The 19,276-nt window shown below is 39.3% G+C and overlaps 1 protein-coding gene across 1 annotated transcript in view; it reads right to left on the bottom strand.

The window, feature by feature from the left end:
* SLC36A4 (solute carrier family 36 member 4) overlaps positions 1-18,422 on the bottom strand; it is a 63,281-nt gene extending 44,859 nt beyond the window's left edge. Inside the window, exons 1-3 of the mRNA XM_038568331.1 lie at positions 18,301-18,422; positions 2,144-2,267; positions 911-1,001 (exon numbers count right to left, since the gene is read on the bottom strand). Of these exons, the coding sequence (XP_038424259.1) occupies positions 911-1,001; positions 2,144-2,267; positions 18,301-18,352 (267 nt within the window). The 5' untranslated portion in view covers positions 18,353-18,422. The remainder of the gene's footprint in view (positions 1-910; positions 1,002-2,143; positions 2,268-18,300) is intronic.
* Between the last annotated feature and the right edge of the window lie 854 nt (positions 18,423-19,276).

Genomic DNA, 19,276 nt, shown 5'->3' with positions numbered 1-19,276 from the left:
TCAGTAGTTAAGCATCTGCCTTTGGCTCTGGTCGTGATTCCGAGGTCCTGGATCAAGTCCCACATCAGGCTCCCCACAGGGAGCCTACTTCTCCCTCTGCCTGTGTCTCTGTCTCTCTCTCTGTGTGTTTCTCATAAATAAATAAAATTTTTTTAAAAAGCGGTACATAAAAAATTTCAGGTATTCGTTTACTAAAACTAAAATAATGCCTGGGTTATTGAGACCCCAACAAAATATTGCCAAAATGTATTTTTATAACCAAAATGTTTAATTTCCCTAATTAATTTGGGTAGACAAGTTAAATGCAGAGAAAGATGATAGTTAAAACTGTTCTTAGAAAACTAGTAAGGTTTTAAACCTCTAAAAAATGATTAAATATAATTTTATTACTTCATAAGTAAATTCTCCCTTATCAAGATTCTTTGTAAAGACAATAATTAGTTCTAACAACACTTTGTACATTTGTTTTCAAAAGACATTGTTATTCCTTTTCTTAATGATTACGCTTTAAATCTGAACACCACATATTTTATTATGAATCTAAAAAACTGTAAAATTTCACCAATATAAATAATCTACTCTATAAACATATTTGTTGATATGACTACTTTGCCTACATCCCTGAAAATCCAAAAGAATAATAGGATATAACCACACTTGGAAAAATCAAATACTATTTTAGGATTTTTCTTTCAAATACTACAAAAAAGTAATTAAACAGAATGAAAAGAGTAATTAATTCTCATTTTTTGTTAAATATTACTATCATTGTTCACACAATCTTACTAGAACAATTTCATTGTCACCTGGTCAGGTTATACATGACTAGGCCAGAGGTTAGCCTGTAATTTTTGCTGTAATTAAGACTGATAACTGTAATTTAGCTAGAGTACACAAAGATAAGTCTTACCACTATGCCTGCATTTTTTATTGCCAGTGGAAGCCCTAAAAGGCCAGTTCCAATATTTCCTTTAAGAAGATGCATAAGAGTTTGCACAAATCTGAAAAGTAAAAGTTGTTAGATTTAAACATTATAGGAAAAAAGCTAATAAAATCATGTGATCATGGATTTAGCATTAAAAGAGAACTAAAAATCAATCTAGGCAAGGAATCAAATAACATTTCCACTCAACCAGAAGTTGAATAGGCCAGAAGTCAGATTTGGTTCAAGTGCTACCTTTGTCATTTAAAAAGCAGAATACAGAGGATTATTATAGAGATTAAATGAGATACTTAAAGGAAAGTATTTTTGTACATATTAAAGAAACACAGAAAAGGTAATTGTCTCTTAAGATTCTTTGCTATTACAACATTCAGAATTATTTTGAAGATTACATACAGCTAGGCTGATAAGACAGAGCAATTTATTGACACTGTCTATGTAATCATGGTACAAAACACATTTGATCTATGACTATCAACCTAACAGGAAGTTAATTAAAAGAAAAAGCGCACAAGTTTTAAAACAAGTGTATCATCGGGTAAGGTAAATACTAATTAGCATTTAGACATCGTGTACTCCCTAAGGAATTTCACCGAAGTTTCCAAGAGGCATTTGAAGAAAGTCTCTTGACAAAGAAAAAGTAAATTAAACTAGGAAGAATAACTCAAATTTTAAACGTATGAAACGAACATGCTTGCCTAAATTTTTTTTACTGTATATTATTCTTTTCTGATCAAACAAATGTAACATTGTTTAATGGCTAAGTTACTATTACAGTAAAAACTTATTCAACTCTATTAATGACGATAAAGTAACAAAAAACATCCTGCAAGTTTCCACTGCCGTGACTTTGTTTTACAACATTCACTCAGCATAAAGGAGCGTTAAATACCTCCCACCATCTAATTCCTAACCATTTCAGAAGCCTCTGCTCTTAAAATTTCTATTCCTTTCAATCAGATCTCCCTTCTTGCAAGGCCCCTAGCCTAGGATGTGTACCATCATTGCAGTAATTCCCACATGCTACCCTTATTTTAGATGTTTTTCTTCTTTTCCAAATAGACTATAAATACCTTGAGGGTAGGGACAATATCTTACTCATCTGCAGATCTTCTGTAGTATCTAGAAAAGTGTTTTACCTATAGAAGAGCACAAAACATATTCTAAATGAAAAGGAGACAGATAACTCATAACACTTACGAAATACCCTCTTGATCGTCAAGCTGGTAATGCTTCTGAACAGGAAGGAGCTCTTGCTCATGCTCTTCATCTGATGTCCCATCAAAATTCTGTTCATTTATTAAGGGCCTCATTACGTCCATATCTTCAAAAGGAAAAAACAAAGCACTTCACTATGATTTTTTTAACACTGAGTTAAAGCTGGTATAAATGAATTTTTTAATAGAAGGACATACCACTTGTACTTATCTTTACTATTTCCACCCTAAGGTAATTCACATTAATACTCTGAGTTTTTGTGTATTTAAAAAATAACTAAAAAAAAATAACTTGACATATTTGCTGGATATTTTGCTTGGCCTAAGCAATGCAAAGTACAAACCTTAAGTATGCAATGCAAAACTTTTCTGCTTTGTCTACATGAGGTTTATAGCAAATGATCAGAGTTATGATAAAAAATGTGAATAATCAAATGAATTTTTATCTCTTTTAGCTTCAAGCATACCACATACATAAATAGTAATCATTTTTTAAATACTTTAAGAAAATTATAAAGCTGTTATAATCTTTAAAATTTTAGTATCAAAATGTACTTTTTGAGAGAGAGATAGCATGTGCAAGTGGAAGTAGGGGGAGGGGCAGAGAGAGACGGAGAGAGAGAGAATCTTAAGTAGGCTCTATGCCCAGCGTGAAGCCCAACATGGCACTCCAACTCATGACCCTGAAATCACAAACTGGGCCAAAATCAAGAGTTGGATGCTTAACCTACTGAGCCATCTGGGCACCCCCCAAAATGTACTCATATCTAAAAATTTTTAGCAAGATTGATGATGACAACATTAGACATCACTGTATACCTTGTTCTATTAAAATTCACTCAATTCAAATTTATTGAGATGACAGATACATATTAGCAAGGTCTGAAGCATAGGATATTTTAAAGAAATGAAAGGTTGTTCCATTCAAATACATACAATAAACCTACAAAACAGACAACTGGGATAACTTAAACAGTTAGGAAGGACTGACTGACATATACTTTTTAAAAACTTTTTATTTTGGGATAATTTTAAATTTACGTTAAATTTGCAAGTATAGTACAAAAAAACTATGTATCCTTATAGACTTACCAAGTTTTAACATTTTGCCATATTTGCCTTTCCTCTCTCAAATGTGTATCACTTTTTCAAAACTATCTGAGAATGGGTTACATGTATCATATCACTTTACCCTATAGTCAGCATGTATTCTCTAAGAACAAGAAGAGACTCTTGAATATTTACATCACAGTCATCAAACTCAGTTTAATATTGATGCAATATGTTAATCTATGTTCCACATTCCAATTTCATCAATTGTATCAACAACGTTCTCTCAGCAATTGTTTTTGGCACAGGATCATGTATTGCATTTAATTGAGTTATTCTGGTTACCTTTGTCATTATGTCTTTTATGATGCCCTTAATCTTTCCTTTTTTCTTCCTTAATCTCTGACAATCTTGTTTGTCAGGTTTCTCAGATATTCTCTGGGGCACCTGGGTGGTTCAGTTGGTTAAGCATTCAACTCTTGATTTCGGCTCAAGTCACGATCTCAGGGCCATAAGATCCAGCCCTGCACTGGGTACCCCACTCAGCAGAGAATCTGCTTTGAGATTCTCTCTCTCTCCCTCTTCCTCAGCCCCTCTCTACCTCAAATGAAATAAATACATCTTTTTTAAAAATAGTATCCTTTGAATTCCACCTAATACCTATACAACAATTAATGTCTTATTCTACTTTTACCGTTCATTCATTCATTTTCCAGAAAACCACACTGCTTTTTCCCCCCAGAAATGCCTTTATTTTATTCTCTCTCTTTTTTTTAAAGATTTTATCTTTTCATGGGAGACACACAGAGAGAGGCAGAGACATAGGCAGAGAGAAAAGAAGGCTCTCTGTGGGGAGCCTGACACGGGACTTGATCCCAGGACCTTGGGATCATGACCTGAGCCAGAGGCAGAGGCTTAACCATTGGGCCAGCCAGGTGCCCCTATTCTCTCACTTTTTAGTTGTGTTCTTTCTATTTTGGCAATATATATGATGCTTTATCCACTGTTATTCCAACCATGTCTCCACCCATGTCTTAGACTTACACCTATAATTAGTATATTAAATGTTTGCTATCAGTCCTCTGCCAAAGTGTTCTCAGTCATCTCTTGGCTGGAGGAAGTTCATTCGCTTGAGGACCATGTACCATAATGACCTGTAGGACCTGATAAAATACAAATTGATGTACCTCACCCCGAAGCCTCTGATTCAGCAGTCCTGGGGTAGGCCTGAGAATATGCATTTCTAAGTCTCCACGTAATTCTGATGTTGCTGGTCTGGGAACCACACTTTAAGAACCACTGCTCTAGTAGATTCTTTAGGAAGGACTCATGGGGCACAGGATTCCTTAAGTTCTCACATGCTTTAAACTGTTTTTCTATAGCGTTGATATGAAGGACAGCTAGATAATAACACCTTTGACTCATACTCTCTATCCTTGAGTTTCTTGAAAATGCTGCTCCACTCTTGCCTTGCTTTATAAGCTACTCTTGAGAAGTTTGAGGGCAAACTAATTTTCTTAGCCATTACATATTTTGTCCTTTTTGCTTGAGATCCTGAGAAATTTCTCTTTGATTTTAAGATCTAATGGTTTTACTATTATCTTCGGTTTAAGCATTCTGAGTCAATTTTCCCAGGAACACAGTGGGCCTTTTTGATACGTAGATTTAGGTTTTCTCTTATTTCTGGAAATTTTTCTTGGATTATAGCTTTGAATAGTTAGTTCAAATATTTTGTTTTTCTCCTTTAGAGATTCCAATTATATGTCAGATCTCCTCTGCCTGTCTTCCACTTCAGCCACTTTTTCTTTGACCCTTTTGATGTCTTTACCTTATTTAAATCTTCTTTGAAATTAAATGAGTCCACTAAATTTTTATTTCAATATGTTCTCCCTTGGACACTTTATATTTATTATAATTTATGATTTTTCCTACTGCTAGGCATTTCATGCACAATTTGAACGTAGTGCCTTCTTTTGGCATACTGAAGTTCCCTTTAAGTAACAGATGATGCTGACTTACTGGGGTTATGGGAAAACATTGGTATATCTTTGGTTTTCTTTCATTTCTGCAGGATATTCAATTCCCTATCCACCTCCCACCCCCTACCTTCCTTCTTTCTCTTAACCTCCAGGTATCATAGGGACATCTCAACTGCTCATTTTATCTCTTTTTCCTCCAGAAGCTAAGTTTTGCCAAGGCTGTTGTGCTTCTATACCTCCTAATCCCCCCTCCTCTTTTCCAGAGATTCTAAAGGCTCTTCTTTTTTTTTTTTTTTTTTAATTTTTATTTATTTGTGATAGTCACACAGAGAGCGAGGCAGAGACACAGGCAGAGGGAGAAGCAGGCTCCATGCACCGGGAGCCCAATGTGGGATTTGATCCCGGGTCTCCAGGATCGCGCCCTGGGCCAAAGGCAGGCGCCAAACCGCTGCGCCACCCAGGGATCCCCTAAAGGCTCTTCTTTAGAGAGGTCTTGCACTCTGAAATTTACTGTTTATTCTTCTGCTTATAGATAATTTGAGGTTTGTGGTATCTTGGTCTCCTACAAATGATAAAAGAATATCTTCAGTTTACTTGTGCTCCTTTTTTAAATCAACAGGTTTTTGGGTGAGGACATGTGGAGAGATTAGGATTTAGGTAGCTTCCACTGTCCCAGTGCTAACTGGAACTCATGACAACAATTTTTTATAAAAGTAAATTTGTGCTTTAAGATATTAAAAAATACTTCAGCTTTATAATACATAATTTTGTAATCAGGAAGTATGATTAGCTTTGTGCTTCTTTTTCAAGATTGTTTTGGGTGTTTGGGGTCTTTTTAAATTAAAACAGTATGATATTGGCATAAAAAGAGATACAGAGACCAATGAAATAGAATAGAGAGCCCAGAAATCAATCTATGTATATATGAGCAACTTATCTTTGACAATGGTGCCAGGAATACACAATTGGGAAAAGTCTCTTCAACAAATAGTCCTAGGAAAACTGAATGTCCACATGCACAAGAATGAAAGTTTATCTCATACCATACACAAAAATCAACTCTAAATGTATTAAAGACTTAAATATTTGAAAAAGCTTCAGACATTGGTTTTGGCAATGATTTATTTCATGGATATGACACCAAAGCACAGGCAACAAAAGCAAAACTAGGCAAGGGACTACACCAACTAAAAAGCTTCTGCACAACAAAAGAAACAATCACCATAGTGAAAAGCCAACCTACAGAATGGGAGAGAATATTTGCAAACTATATATTTGATAAAGGATTAGTTTCCAAAATATGTAAGAAACTCCTACAACTCAAGAACAAAAAAACCTAGTAATCCAGTTAATAAATTGGCTAAAGATTTGAACACACACTTCTCCAAAAAGGTATACAAATGGCCAAGTTTATGAAAAGCTGTTCAATGTCACTAATCATGAGGGAAATGCAAATTAAAACCACAATAAAATAACACTCCATACCTGTTAGGGTGGCCATTATCAAAAAAAACAAAAGGCAACAAGTATTGGTGAGGATGTGGCAAAACTGGAACCTGTATACAATTGGTGGGAATGAAAAATGTTATAGCTGTGAAGGAAAAGTTTGGAGATTCCTCAAAAAATTAAAAACAGAAGTACCATATGACCCCACAGTCTCACTTCTAAGTATTTACCCAAAAGTACTGAAATCAGGAACTTAAAGAGATGTTAGTAATCCCATGCTCATTTTAGTGCTATTCACAAATAGCCAGCTTGTGTAAACAGCAAGCACTGACAGATAAATGGATAAAACAGGATATATACACACAGTGGAATATCACTTAGCCTTAAAAAAAGAAATTCTGCAATATGCAACATGGATGAACCTTGAAGACATTAGGCTAATGAAATAGGCTAGCCACAGAAGTTCAAATACCACATGATTCCACCTATACGAGGAATCTAAAATGATCAAACTCACAGAAGCAAAGACTAGAATGGTGGTTGCCAGCGCGGAGGGAAAACAGGGAGCCACTAATCAACATGTATGAAATTTTAGTTATGCAAGATGAGTAAGTTCTAGAGATCTGACACACAACACTGTACCTATGGATGACAATACTGTATTGCACACTTAATATCTGTTAAGGGGATAGATCTCATGACAAGTGCTCACTACAATTTAAAAAGCAAGATATTGGAAAAAAGCATGAATATGGTCTATTTTTAAGTCATTTAAATATTCTTTCTCTAGGGGTAGCTGGGTGGCTCAGTTGGTTAAGCATCTGACTCTTGATTTTGGCTCTGATCATGAGCTCAGGGACGTGGGACTGAGCTTCATATCAGACTCTGTGCTCAGTGGTAAGTCTACTTGAGATTCTCTATCTTCCTCTCCTTCTGCCCCTCCTCCCACTCACTCATGCGCTCTCTCTCTAAATAAATCTTTTAAAAATATATTCTTTCTCTAATAATGTTACTAGTATGTGTAGAGTAAAATCTAGTGACTTATCAAAAGTTCCAAATGCCTAGAGTCTAAATTAATGAGGGTTTTCTATAACTCAAATTCCCTAACTTTGCCTTTGGGTAGTTTTTCTAACCCTTTGATCTTTACGGTATTCTCCACAGACTATTTTGTAGGATTTCCTAGTTTCTTTTTCTTCAGTATCAAAAGTGGCTCACCCTAAACCTGTGCACAGTGAATATTAAGTGTTTCTCAGTATTAGAGAGCTAATACTGGGATATCTACTAAATTACATTTATTCTGGTACCTATTACTATCATAAATTATGTTCATCTCTTGTTTGAACAGATTCTACATCCTTTTCTGTTATACTCTATACAAAGAAAATTGATACTTTATTTTATAGTATAGTATAGTATTAGTTTGCTAGGGCTGCCTTAACAAGGTCCAACAACGTGGGTGGCTCAAACGATAGAAGTTATTATCTAACAGTTCTGGAGGCTAAAGTCCGAAATAAAGATGTTGTCATGCCTGGTCCCTTCTGAGGGCTAGGAAAGAAGGATCTGTTCCTTGGCTTATCGATGGCTGTCTTCAAGTTCATAGGGTATTCTCCCTGTGTGAGTCTGTCTTCATTCTCTCTTATTATAAGGACACCAGTTTTACTGGATTAGCGGCCCACCCTACCCCGTCTGGCCTTTTCTTAACTGATTATATCTACAATGACCCTATTGCCAAGTAAGGTCACATAGGGACCAAAGGTTAGGACTTCAATTGATGAATTTAATCGATAACAATCATCATTATTTGTTATGTCACCTTTAAGCAGAAACGTGTTAATATTTTCATTCCAAAATTTATTCCATTGCCCTTGTTGACTCTTGAGTTCACCTGCATTTTTCTATTCATTCAGCTATTCAAATTGTCAATTATTTGAACTCTCTAATTTCTTTCTGCCAGAGGAGGTACAGAATGTTTTGTGCATTACTAAGTACAGTATTTAGGTTCTCCATAATGATAGTTATCACTACCAATATTTCAAAAACTGAACAATCTATTATTTGAAGCATATCTCCCAAGAGATCACAGCAGCAATGGAAAGTCAAAAAAAAAAGTTTTCTCACAACTTAAAAAAATTTGAACTCTAAAGGATAAGTTTACTGTTAATGGCATCATCAGATAATTTATTTTAAAAATCTTTTAGTTAAACCTGAATATCTAGAAGTGTCAAAGTGATCTATAAGTATTAATTCTACTAGTTCTATAATTCACAGAATCAAGTTTTTAAGATGGGTTTACAAGGTGCACTCAAATTCCCAACTAAAAGTTATCTGGGATCTAAGTTACTCAACAAATTTACACTGAGTAAACAGTGTGATATCTCATGGTTTAAACTTTTCCCTAGTTCTTAAATTCATTATTTCTCAATTTTATGTGGTCTAGGAAACATTAAATATGATGTACTGTGAAAAAATAACTTCATATATTTCTTTGGTCAAAATCCATTTGTCTCACCCCGCACTATTAAACCCTGATAAAAATTTAATAATTCTAGGAAGCTTCGTGAACTCTAACAGTGAGATTAAAGGGCTAATTTTTTTTAAAGTTGAAACTATTTGAAATAAAAATTATTCTTAACAACGTTAGAAACTTAAGAAGTACACATTTATGAATGGTTTCGAATCAGCCATTGAAGCAATGTGACACAGGGATCCCTGGGTGGCGCAGCGGTTTAGCGCCTGCCTTTGGCCCGGGGTGCGATCCTGGAGACCTGGGATCGAATCCCACGTCAGGCTCCCGGTGTATGGAGCCTGCTTCTCCCTCTGCCTGTGTCTCTGCCTCTCTCGCTCTGTGTGTGACTATCATAAATAAATAAAAATTAAAAAAAAAAAAAAAAAAAGAAGCAATGTGACACATTATTAGCTAAATTCTAAGCTCATGCTTAAATGTATTTTTTAAAACTGCACTTAAAAAAATAACTAAGACTTTCTCTGTGGTTTAGCCTATATTATTTAGGTAACATTACATACTAAGAAATATGTATTTGTTAAATAAGTAAACTGAGAGTAGGTGAAGAAATCAGGTTTTAGGGCTGATTATATATAACTTAGCTTGAAGGATACAAGATAGTTATTGAATCTAAAGAAAACATTTGAAGACACCTAACTACAAATATCTAAAAAACTGATACATATCCAAGAAGTTGCATCTTTAAATGGTAAGAGCCCACTGAAGCCTGGATTTCTGAGGATGAGATTTATCAGTAAACAGAGTCAACCAGTCGTTTATAACTTTTCGAAGCTCCAGTTAATACTTTTTTTTAATGATTTTATTTATTTATTCATGAGAATACACAGAGAGGAGAGAGAGAGAGAGGCAGAGACACAGGCAGAGGGAGAAACAGGCTCCATGCAGGGAGCCTGACGTGGGACTCGATCCAGGGTCTCCAGGATCAGGCACTGGGCTGAAGGCAGCGCTAAACCACTGAGCCATCCAGGCTGCCCTCCAGTTAATACTTAAATATAAAATGAGAAATTACGTTTTTGTTCTAAAGTCAGTCATGTAGTCAAGGAAATATTGTAATATTATTTTCTTATATTTAACTAATTTTTCAGGAGAGTTCTTAGCATTGGCATCAGCCATGAGAATGAGTAGGACGTTCCACGCTTGAGAACATGCACCTCCTTGGTTATGTTTAGTTATTTAATGCATGTGTATATGGCAGATTAGCTGTAAAGCTTGAAAGGATTTTCTCAACTGTGCTAAAGAATCTGGACTTGATCTTCTAAGCTGTGAAAAGCCAGAGAGAGAATTAAGGTTGAAATGATCAGTTCTGCATTTGAATCTATCCCCTCGGCAGCAGCGTTAAGGATCAATTGGAAAAGTAGTGGCATTAGAGTCAGAGAGACCAATTAGAACACAGTCCAGGCAAGAAACTGGTGAAAGCTTAAATTAACTTTGTTGCAGAGAAAAGAATGGCTATATAGAGGACAGAAACAGTGAGACTCATTGACCAATGAGATGTGGAAGGTAAAGGAGCAGAGGATGCTTCCTAAGTGACTGTCTTGGAGAAAGGAGACACAGGGAGACAGCAGGGTGTGGTCCAGAGTCCTTGATCACAAACTTAAAAGCCTGGGAGAGTATCCCAATCCTACCAGTACTAGGTCTGGGAATCTAAGCTAGTCTTGTGACTTCAGTTCTGACATAGGGAATGAGTTCTATTCCCCTAGTGGCCTTTTTTCTCTTTCTCCTGGCCTTTACATATGCTGTTCCCTCCTGAATCATACTCTACTCACCCATTCCATCCTTCCCCTGCAACCCTATCTACTACCTGCTCATCCATCAAGTCTCCCTTAGATACCACTTCTTCCCAGTTGCTTCCTTTACCCCAAGTTTGGCTTGTCTGCCTCCGGGGTGTTCCCACAGCACCCTACAATCCTCCTGCAATACACTGTATTGTAATGGGCCATTCTATTTGTCTGCATTCTCCATGAAGTGACAGCAGTGATATCCAACTCATCTGCCAGCATAGCCTCAATATTCGGAACATGGTAGATGCTCAACAAATGAACAAATAAATATGTAAAAGAGATAGCAGAATGTTAAGGAGGAAATGTAAATTTAATTTTTAAGTCATGTAACCTGAAATTATACCCTGAATAAGCAGTTAGAAACAGGGTCTGGAAGTAAGGAGAAAATTTGGGGCTAAATATAAAGATTTGAGAATTACATCAGAATGTAAGTAATTAATAATTGGGATCAAAAGGTAGGATGTGAGGTCACTCAGAGCCGAAGACAGAATAATGGGGATCCACTAACATTTTAAATTCACGTAAAAAGTTGGTGAAAGAAACCGAAAAGGAATGATCAAAGCCTCCTGAGTTTGGTACAACAGATATCTAAAATTGGAAACAAAAGATTAAAGTTGTCAAGAACTACAAGTCCTTCCTGGTGAGCAGTTCCTGGCTTAGGTTCAAGGATGCACCACTGACCGTGTTTTTCCCTGGGCTATTTCACACTGTTGTGTCACTGGTTCCTCTGTGACCTCATCTCCTACTAATCTTCCCACTGTTTACTCTGAGTGTTCACTCCCACTCAGAGAGATGGAGGCAGTGAGAAAATTAGTGTTCATCTTCTCTCCTCTCTCCTGCAACCATTCCCTTGCAGGAAACCAGAGAGATGTGTACGTGGATGCAGTTAGTAGGATGTTCTGGACTGATGCTTGTGTACTCCTAAAATTCCTGCATTAAACCCCTAGCCTAAACAAACAAACAAACAAACGCCTAGCCTCCAATGGGATAGTGCTGGGAGGTAGTAGGGCCTCTGGCATACAATGAGGTTTAGATAAAGTTGTGAGGGCAGACCCCTATGATGGGATTAGTGCCCTTATTAGGAGAGGACACTCTTTACCATGTGAGGACACAGCAAGAAGATGGCCATCTATAAACCAGAGAGGGCTCTCACCAGGAAGTGAATCAGCTGGCACTGGTTCTCGGACTTCCCCACTGTTAGAACCATGAGAAATACATGTTTGTGGTTTAAGTCAGCCAACTTAAGGTATTTTGTTATAAAAGCCTGAGCTGAGTAAGACACAGGAGTTGTGTTTCTTTGCACAATAAATTCTGATGGCCTGCCTTTGGATCTACTAGAGGAGAGACTGGCAAGTGCTAAGACAGCTTTGTGCACAGCAGCCCTACAGGCAGAGCACATGGCAGGAGCTATGCAGATGCCCGAGTCTCCCATGGATTTCTCAAGTGCCTCTGTTAATAGACTGTTATGAAAAAAAACAAAACAAAAAGAAAACAAATACAAAACAAAAAAAAAATAGACTGTTATGGCCTCTCACCAACATTTATCAACAGGAGACCCCATCACGAAAGGCCTTCTGATTGAATGTACTCGTACAAGAGGTTGCAATCTTTTTTCATTCAGTTTCACAAATATAACACCCAATATGTGTCAGGAATTGTTAGATACTGGGAATAAAGCAATTACTAAAACTAAAAAAAATTATTGCCCTCATGGAGGTTGAATTCTAGTAAAGGAAAAACATAATAAGTAAGATAGAGAGTATGCTATTGGTAAATGCTAAGAAGGAAAATAGGGATTGCAGGGGACAGCCTGTAGTTTTAGTTAGCACAAAATTAGGCCCATTGAGAAAGAAGGATTTTAAAGAAGACCTGAAGGAGGAGAGTGGTGAATAACGTGGCTATCTGGGGGAACAGCAATGAGGCAGCAGGAACAGCAAAGGCGAAGACAAAGACTGAGGATGTAGATAGCCTGGTGTACTTCAGTCTGAAGGAGGCCAGAGTAACCAGAGAGGAGAGATGAAGGAGGAGGTAGTAGGAGAGATTGAAAGTAACAGAGGACAGATGGTATACAGCTCTGCAGACCATTCTGAGTGATATGAGACCCACCTACAACACTGTTGAACAACAGAAATGTAACGTGAGCCACAAATATAACTTGAATTTTTCTAATAGTTACAATTTTTTTAAAAAAAGAAAAGCAACAGGTAAAACTAATTTAGTATCTTCTGCAACTCAATATATGCAAAATATTATCATTTCAAAATGCAATCAACATAAAAAATTAACAAAGTACTTTACATTCTATTTTTCATACTAAGTCTTAGAAATCCAGTGTGTATTTTACACTTACAGCATATTTTCATTTGGACAAACCACATTTCCAAAGCACATATGGCTAAAGACAACAAAGCAATAGAGGGCTTTCTGCAGAGGAGTGATTATGATCTGATTCCTATTTTAACCAGGATTACTGTGGGCCTACCTTCTCAAGTGTAAAATGAGAGTAGTGACTTCTACCTAATAAGAGTGTTATGATAACGGAATGAGATAACATTTAGGAAGCACAGAGCCTAGTCCTTGGCATGGAAGTCATCAATAAATACTAGTTTTCTAGTATTTATAGTACTTATTTTATAGTTTATAAAATAGTATTATATTATATAGTATTTATAGTACTTATATTTATAGTATTTATACTAGTATACAATTTTTTAGTATTTATTATCTTCTCATTTCTCATTCTGCCCCTTTCTACACAATGATTATTGTTTATTTATTTTTTATTTGAGACAGAGAGAGCAACAGCGAGCAGGCACAGGGTAGGTGGTGGGGGAGGGGCAGAGGGAGAGAGAATCTCAAGCAGAATGCACTCAGTGCAGAGCCTGCTGATGGGCTCAATCCCACCACCCTGAGATTGCCACCTGAGCCAAAACCAAGAGTCAGATGCTTAACCAACAGAGCCTATCCAGGCACCCCACAATGACATACTAGAAGCAAATTATGCTGCATAGGATTCTAAATATAAATCATTGACAAGAAATTAGTTAATTTACTACCAACAATGAATAATTCTAAGCATTTATGAGCTACAAACTGTGCTATAATACTGAGTAGGCAAAATGTGTTATGCCAGCCAGGAGGAAATGGAGACTAGATGGAGAGACACCCAAAAACCTAACATGGTAAAAGCTTTAACAAAGTTAAGAAGGTAGGGAATAAAATCAGAACACTGATGTAACATAATTAAAAGTTACACTACTAAGCAATGGATATCAAACTACCTAAACACAGTTATTTGTTTACAAATGGAAAGATTATAGATGAATAAGAAACACTGGCTTCGTTCAGTATTATACACCATGCATGATATACCATACATACACATTAATGGTAAATAAAACTATAACATTCTTAAACTAGGCAATACTTGTATCATCTCTTATCCTGCCCAGACAATTGTCTCAACCTCAATCTCCCAACCTAAAATCAACCTAAATTTCTCGTTGTAGTTAGAATGAAAGAAAATCACATTAATTTAGCAATAGGTCTTGAAATCTTAAAAACATTTATTTTTTCACCTCATAATTCCACTTCTGACAAGTTAGTATGTAGAAAAAAAGGGATTTCTGCACAAAGATGTTGACTAAAACATTATTTATGTTGAAAATTTGGAAACAACCTAAATGCGCAACAATCAGGAAATTGCTAAATTAACTACTGGACCTCCACTTTATAAAACATGCTGACGTTAAATTATAGTTTTGAAGTCTTGAGTAAAACAAGGAAAAGTGTATCATGCTGAGTGTGAAAAAGCTGGATAATCAAAGTATGAATTCAATGATGTTTTAAAAAGTTAATTTAAAATGCAAGCAAGGAAATACATCATAAATGGGAATAAGGGGCACCTGGGTGGCTCAGCTGGTTAAGTGCCTAATTCTTGATTTCAGTTCAGGTTATGATCTCAGGGTGGTGAGAGTAAGCCCTGAGTCCAACTCCACGCTTGGTGCAGAGCCTTCTTGAGATTCTCTCCCTCTCCTTCTGCTCCTCCTCCTGCTTGCTCATTCTCTCTCTCTCTAAAACAAATATATATTTTTAAAATGGGAATAAGTTAACAAAGATAGGGTTGTGCAATGGGATCTTAAATACCTTTTACTGTCTTTCTCTGGAAAATGCAAAAAAGAAAAAGAAACTAATAAGCTTGCATTATTTTTATAATAGCAAAGTAAAGGAAATCACTTATATTTTGACAATGGACAAACTAAAACTAAGTAAAAATAATTTCTTTTTTTGATATAACATAATGTAGCTGTCTAAATCTACAAATGATTATGTAAGATGGAAACAGTAACTATCTTATTCATTTATTCATTTCTGAAGTGGTAAAGATATGCACAACAAGAAACCTTCCAGAGGTCTGTACTGCCTATGAAATGAAGTGTAGATCTTAAGTTATACACATGGCTATTTATATAGTTTAAGGAAACCTGTATCTTTACATCTCTATTGGTGCCTTTTTCATAGACATCCAATTTTTAAAAGTCTTCTTAAAGTTAAATAATATTTGGTCATTTTAGAAAATCAGAATATATATAACTAAGCAACATTTTTGAAATTAAAATTACCTCACCACCCAAAAATAGACACTGGTGATACTTTAGAGTATATACAATACACTCACTCCTGTGTGAGTTCAGTCCCAGGGCTTTAAATACTACCTACATGCCGATGGCTTCCAAATTTCTATCTCTAGAACAGGCCTCTTGCTAACTCTGGAAATAAATCTAATTGCCTACTCAACATCTCTTTGAGTATCCTCACAACGTGGCAGCTGGCTTCTCCCAAAGTGAGTTATCAAAAAAAGAGAGAGCAAGGCACAGTATCTTTTAGGATCTGGCTTCGAAGTCACCCACCATCACTTCCACCATACTCTATCCATTAGAAGCAAGTTATCAAATCCAATCCACACTCCAAAGGAAGAAAATCGAGCTCTTCTTCTTGAAGAGACAAGCATCAAAAACATCTGTAGACATTCTATAAAACCACCATAACATCCAAATTGATGGCAACTTCATCCTTCTAGATACTCAGGTCCTTGGAGACATCTTTGTTTCCTGGTTTACTCTCAACCCTTATCCATTCTGTTAGGAAATCATACTGGTTCAACTTTCAAGTATATCCAGAGTCTAACTACTTCTCTCCACTCACATTGCTACAACCATACTCCTGTGAGGAACATGTACGTCTCTTTTCTGCATTTCAGAAATACCTTCTGCTTCTACTTCTGCCCCTTGCAGTCTATTCTTCACACAGCAGCCCATGTAATCCTTTTAGAAAGTAAGTCAGATCATGTCACTTCTGTGTTGAATCCCTAACTGGCTCCCCATTCTCCCAGAATAAAAGCCAAAGCTTTACATGACCTCCAAGATCTTCTATGACCTGGCCTCATTGCAACCTTGATCATTCTGCTTCAGCCACCTTAGCCTCCTTGCCATTTGTCTTTAATCTGGCTGTTCTTTCTACCTGGAATGGTCTTTCGCCAGATATCCACTTCACTAAATCTCTTGTGTCTTCCAAGTCTTTACACAAATCTCTTCAATATGATCCATCCTGACCATTTTATAAAATACTATAACTGTCCAGCCCCCACCCTGACTTCTGATTTCTCTTACTCTGCTGGTTTTTTTCCATAGCATTTTTTGCTTAACATGCTATCTAAATAACAGATTGCTGTCTTTCCTGTTTACTGTCTGCCTCCTCTTACAAGCCCCACAAGAACAGGAGTCTTGATCTGTGTTGTTCACAGATGTATTCCAAGGTGCCTAAAACAGTGTCTGGCACACAGGAGAAGCTTAATGTTTATGTGTTGAATGAACAGACATAACTTTTAAAAAATAATTTGGAATCTTTTTTCAGTTAATAAAAATGTATATGGCAAACATCTTCCCATACGACTTTGAATGGCTATGAAGTACAAGACTATACGGCTATATCACAATTCACCTAAACAATCTCTTTTAACTGGATGTTCAGTTGCCAGATTTTTCTCAACTACAAATAACATGGTGAACACCTCTTGAGATAAGTATTTGTCACATAACTCATTTCCTTGGGAAATCTTCCACAAGTAAAATTGATGGGTGAAAGGATATGTGCATTTTTAAGAATAAGTACATTATATTGCTCTTACCAGCAACACATAAGAATGCACAGCTCCCCACATCCTAAGATGTGTTATTAGGGAATTCGAAACAGTCAGATACACCTGACTTCATTTCTGGGTTCTGCCATTAATTAACTTAGAATTACTGAGTCTATAAAATGAGGATAATAATAATAATCTACCTTACCCAATCGTTTTAAGGATTAAAGGAAACAATGCATAAGTAAAGCAATTAGCGCGCTGCTTGACACACAGTAAACAAATAATTAAATGCCAGGTTTATTTCTACCATTATTACGACTTGAGAGAAACTACCTGCAAGGTGCCCTGCCCATCATTAGAGGAACGCCAACATATTAGTCACTATAATGAAGTGCTGCTTTAAAGCTCAACTTAAAAAAAAAAATTTCATTTAATCTTTCAGCATCGAATTAAAAATATTCCTGAATATAATGCGTATAGCGGGCGGGGCGAGCGACCCGCAATGACATTACTACCCCGATCCCATCCTTGCTTTTGTTTTCCTGTCGACAGCACGAAGCCCTAGACGACGTTTTGCGTTCCCCGTCCCCGGGAGACCAGAAAGCGGAGGAAGCAGGAAGACAAAGTTCGCGCGTGAGGCAGCCGCAGGTCCGTCTCGCCGGGTCCGCAGTCCCGGGTGGGTCGGGGCCGGGGTCGGGCTCCGGCGGGGATGCACGGGACCCGGGGGCCGCGGCGTGCGGCGAGCCCTGCGGAGGACGCGGTGGGCGGCGGGGAGGGGCGGTGGGCGGCGGGGAGGGGCGGGACGCGGCGGGGCGGGGCGGGGCGGGGCGGGGCGGGGCGCGGCTCCCTCCCTCCCGCCGTGGACCCCGCGCACCCCGCCCGGCACGCGCGCACGCGCCCCCGCCGCCGCCCTCCGTAGGCCCCGCGCCCGCGCCCCCGCCCCCGCCCGGCTCGGCCCCGTCCCGGCACGGCTGCTCCGCTGGGCCTTCCATTCAAAGCCGTGCCCGCCCCGCCACCCCGAGGCCCCGGCCGGGACGCGGCGGGCACCGCGACAGCCCCGCGCCCACCCCCCCCCCGGGCCCGGCAGCCGATGCGCCCGCCTCCCCCGCCTCCCCCGCCTCGGCCGCGGCGCCCGAGCCCGAGCCCGAGCCCGAGCCCGAGCCCGCCCCCGACCCGCCGCACCCCGCGGCCCAGTCCCCGCGCGGCGGCCGCACCCACCGAGCTCCTCGCGCCCCGCCGCCTCGGCCGCCGCCGGCGCCGCCGCTTCCATCCCTCGGGGGTCTCCAGGACGCCGCCGCCCCGAGCGCGCTCCCCCGCCGCTGCGTGGCCCGCGACAGGCGGAGGCCTCCCGGCCGCGCGGGACCCACGCCCAGCGCCCGCCCCCCGCCCCGGGCACCCCACCCGCGCGCTCCGGAGCATGCGCAGTGCCGCGGCCCGCGCCGCCTCGCCGCCGGGGCTGGCGTTCCCCTGGGGCTCGCGGGGCGCTGGGGCGGGGGCGGCGGCGCCGGGACGAGACCCGGGAGGACCCGCGGGCCAGCGGAAGAGGGCGGGATAACCGCGGACCAGGGGCGTTGCAGATCCCCGGGGTAGGTAGGGGCTGAGAGCCGGCGGGGCCCCAGGCCCGCAGCTCCCCCGGAGGACTTTAAAGGCCACACGAGCTGCAATTTGCGGCGGCGTCTGCTTGCAAGACCTCAGCCCTCGGCAGGGCTCCGGGAGAATGCGGAGTAGGGTCGTCCCTGACCGTGTTGGAGTTCGGACTCCTTGGTTACGCTGGCCACCTTCCTCGGCCTCTTCCTGGGATACAGGATGCACTCGAGTTCAGGATTTAATATAATCAAATAGCTTCACTTCAAGGATTTTTCAGTGCTCTCCAAAGATACTGGATATTGACCTCAGGGCTGAAAGAAAATTAAGGTTAAGGATAATTATACTGATGTGGTGTCAAATATTCTTATGCACTATACATAATTCTGATGAAAATCCTGTGAGATAATTCTTTTTTTTTTTTTTTAAGATTTTATTTACTTTTTCATGAGAGACACACAGAGAGAGGCAGAGATACAGGCAGAGGGAAAAGCAGGCCCCCCGATGTAGGACTCAATCCCTGGGCCCTAGGATCACGCCCTGAGCGGAAGGCAGATGCTCAACCACTCAGCCACCCAGGCGTCCCCTGTGAGATAATTCTAATATTTAT

This window comes from Canis lupus, chromosome 21, assembly GCF_011100685.1.
Source record: "Canis lupus familiaris isolate Mischka breed German Shepherd chromosome 21, alternate assembly UU_Cfam_GSD_1.0, whole genome shotgun sequence".
In the NCBI taxonomy this organism is placed as follows: domain Eukaryota; kingdom Metazoa; phylum Chordata; class Mammalia; order Carnivora; family Canidae; genus Canis; species Canis lupus.
This window is presented reverse-complemented; position numbering and strand designations above follow the sequence as displayed.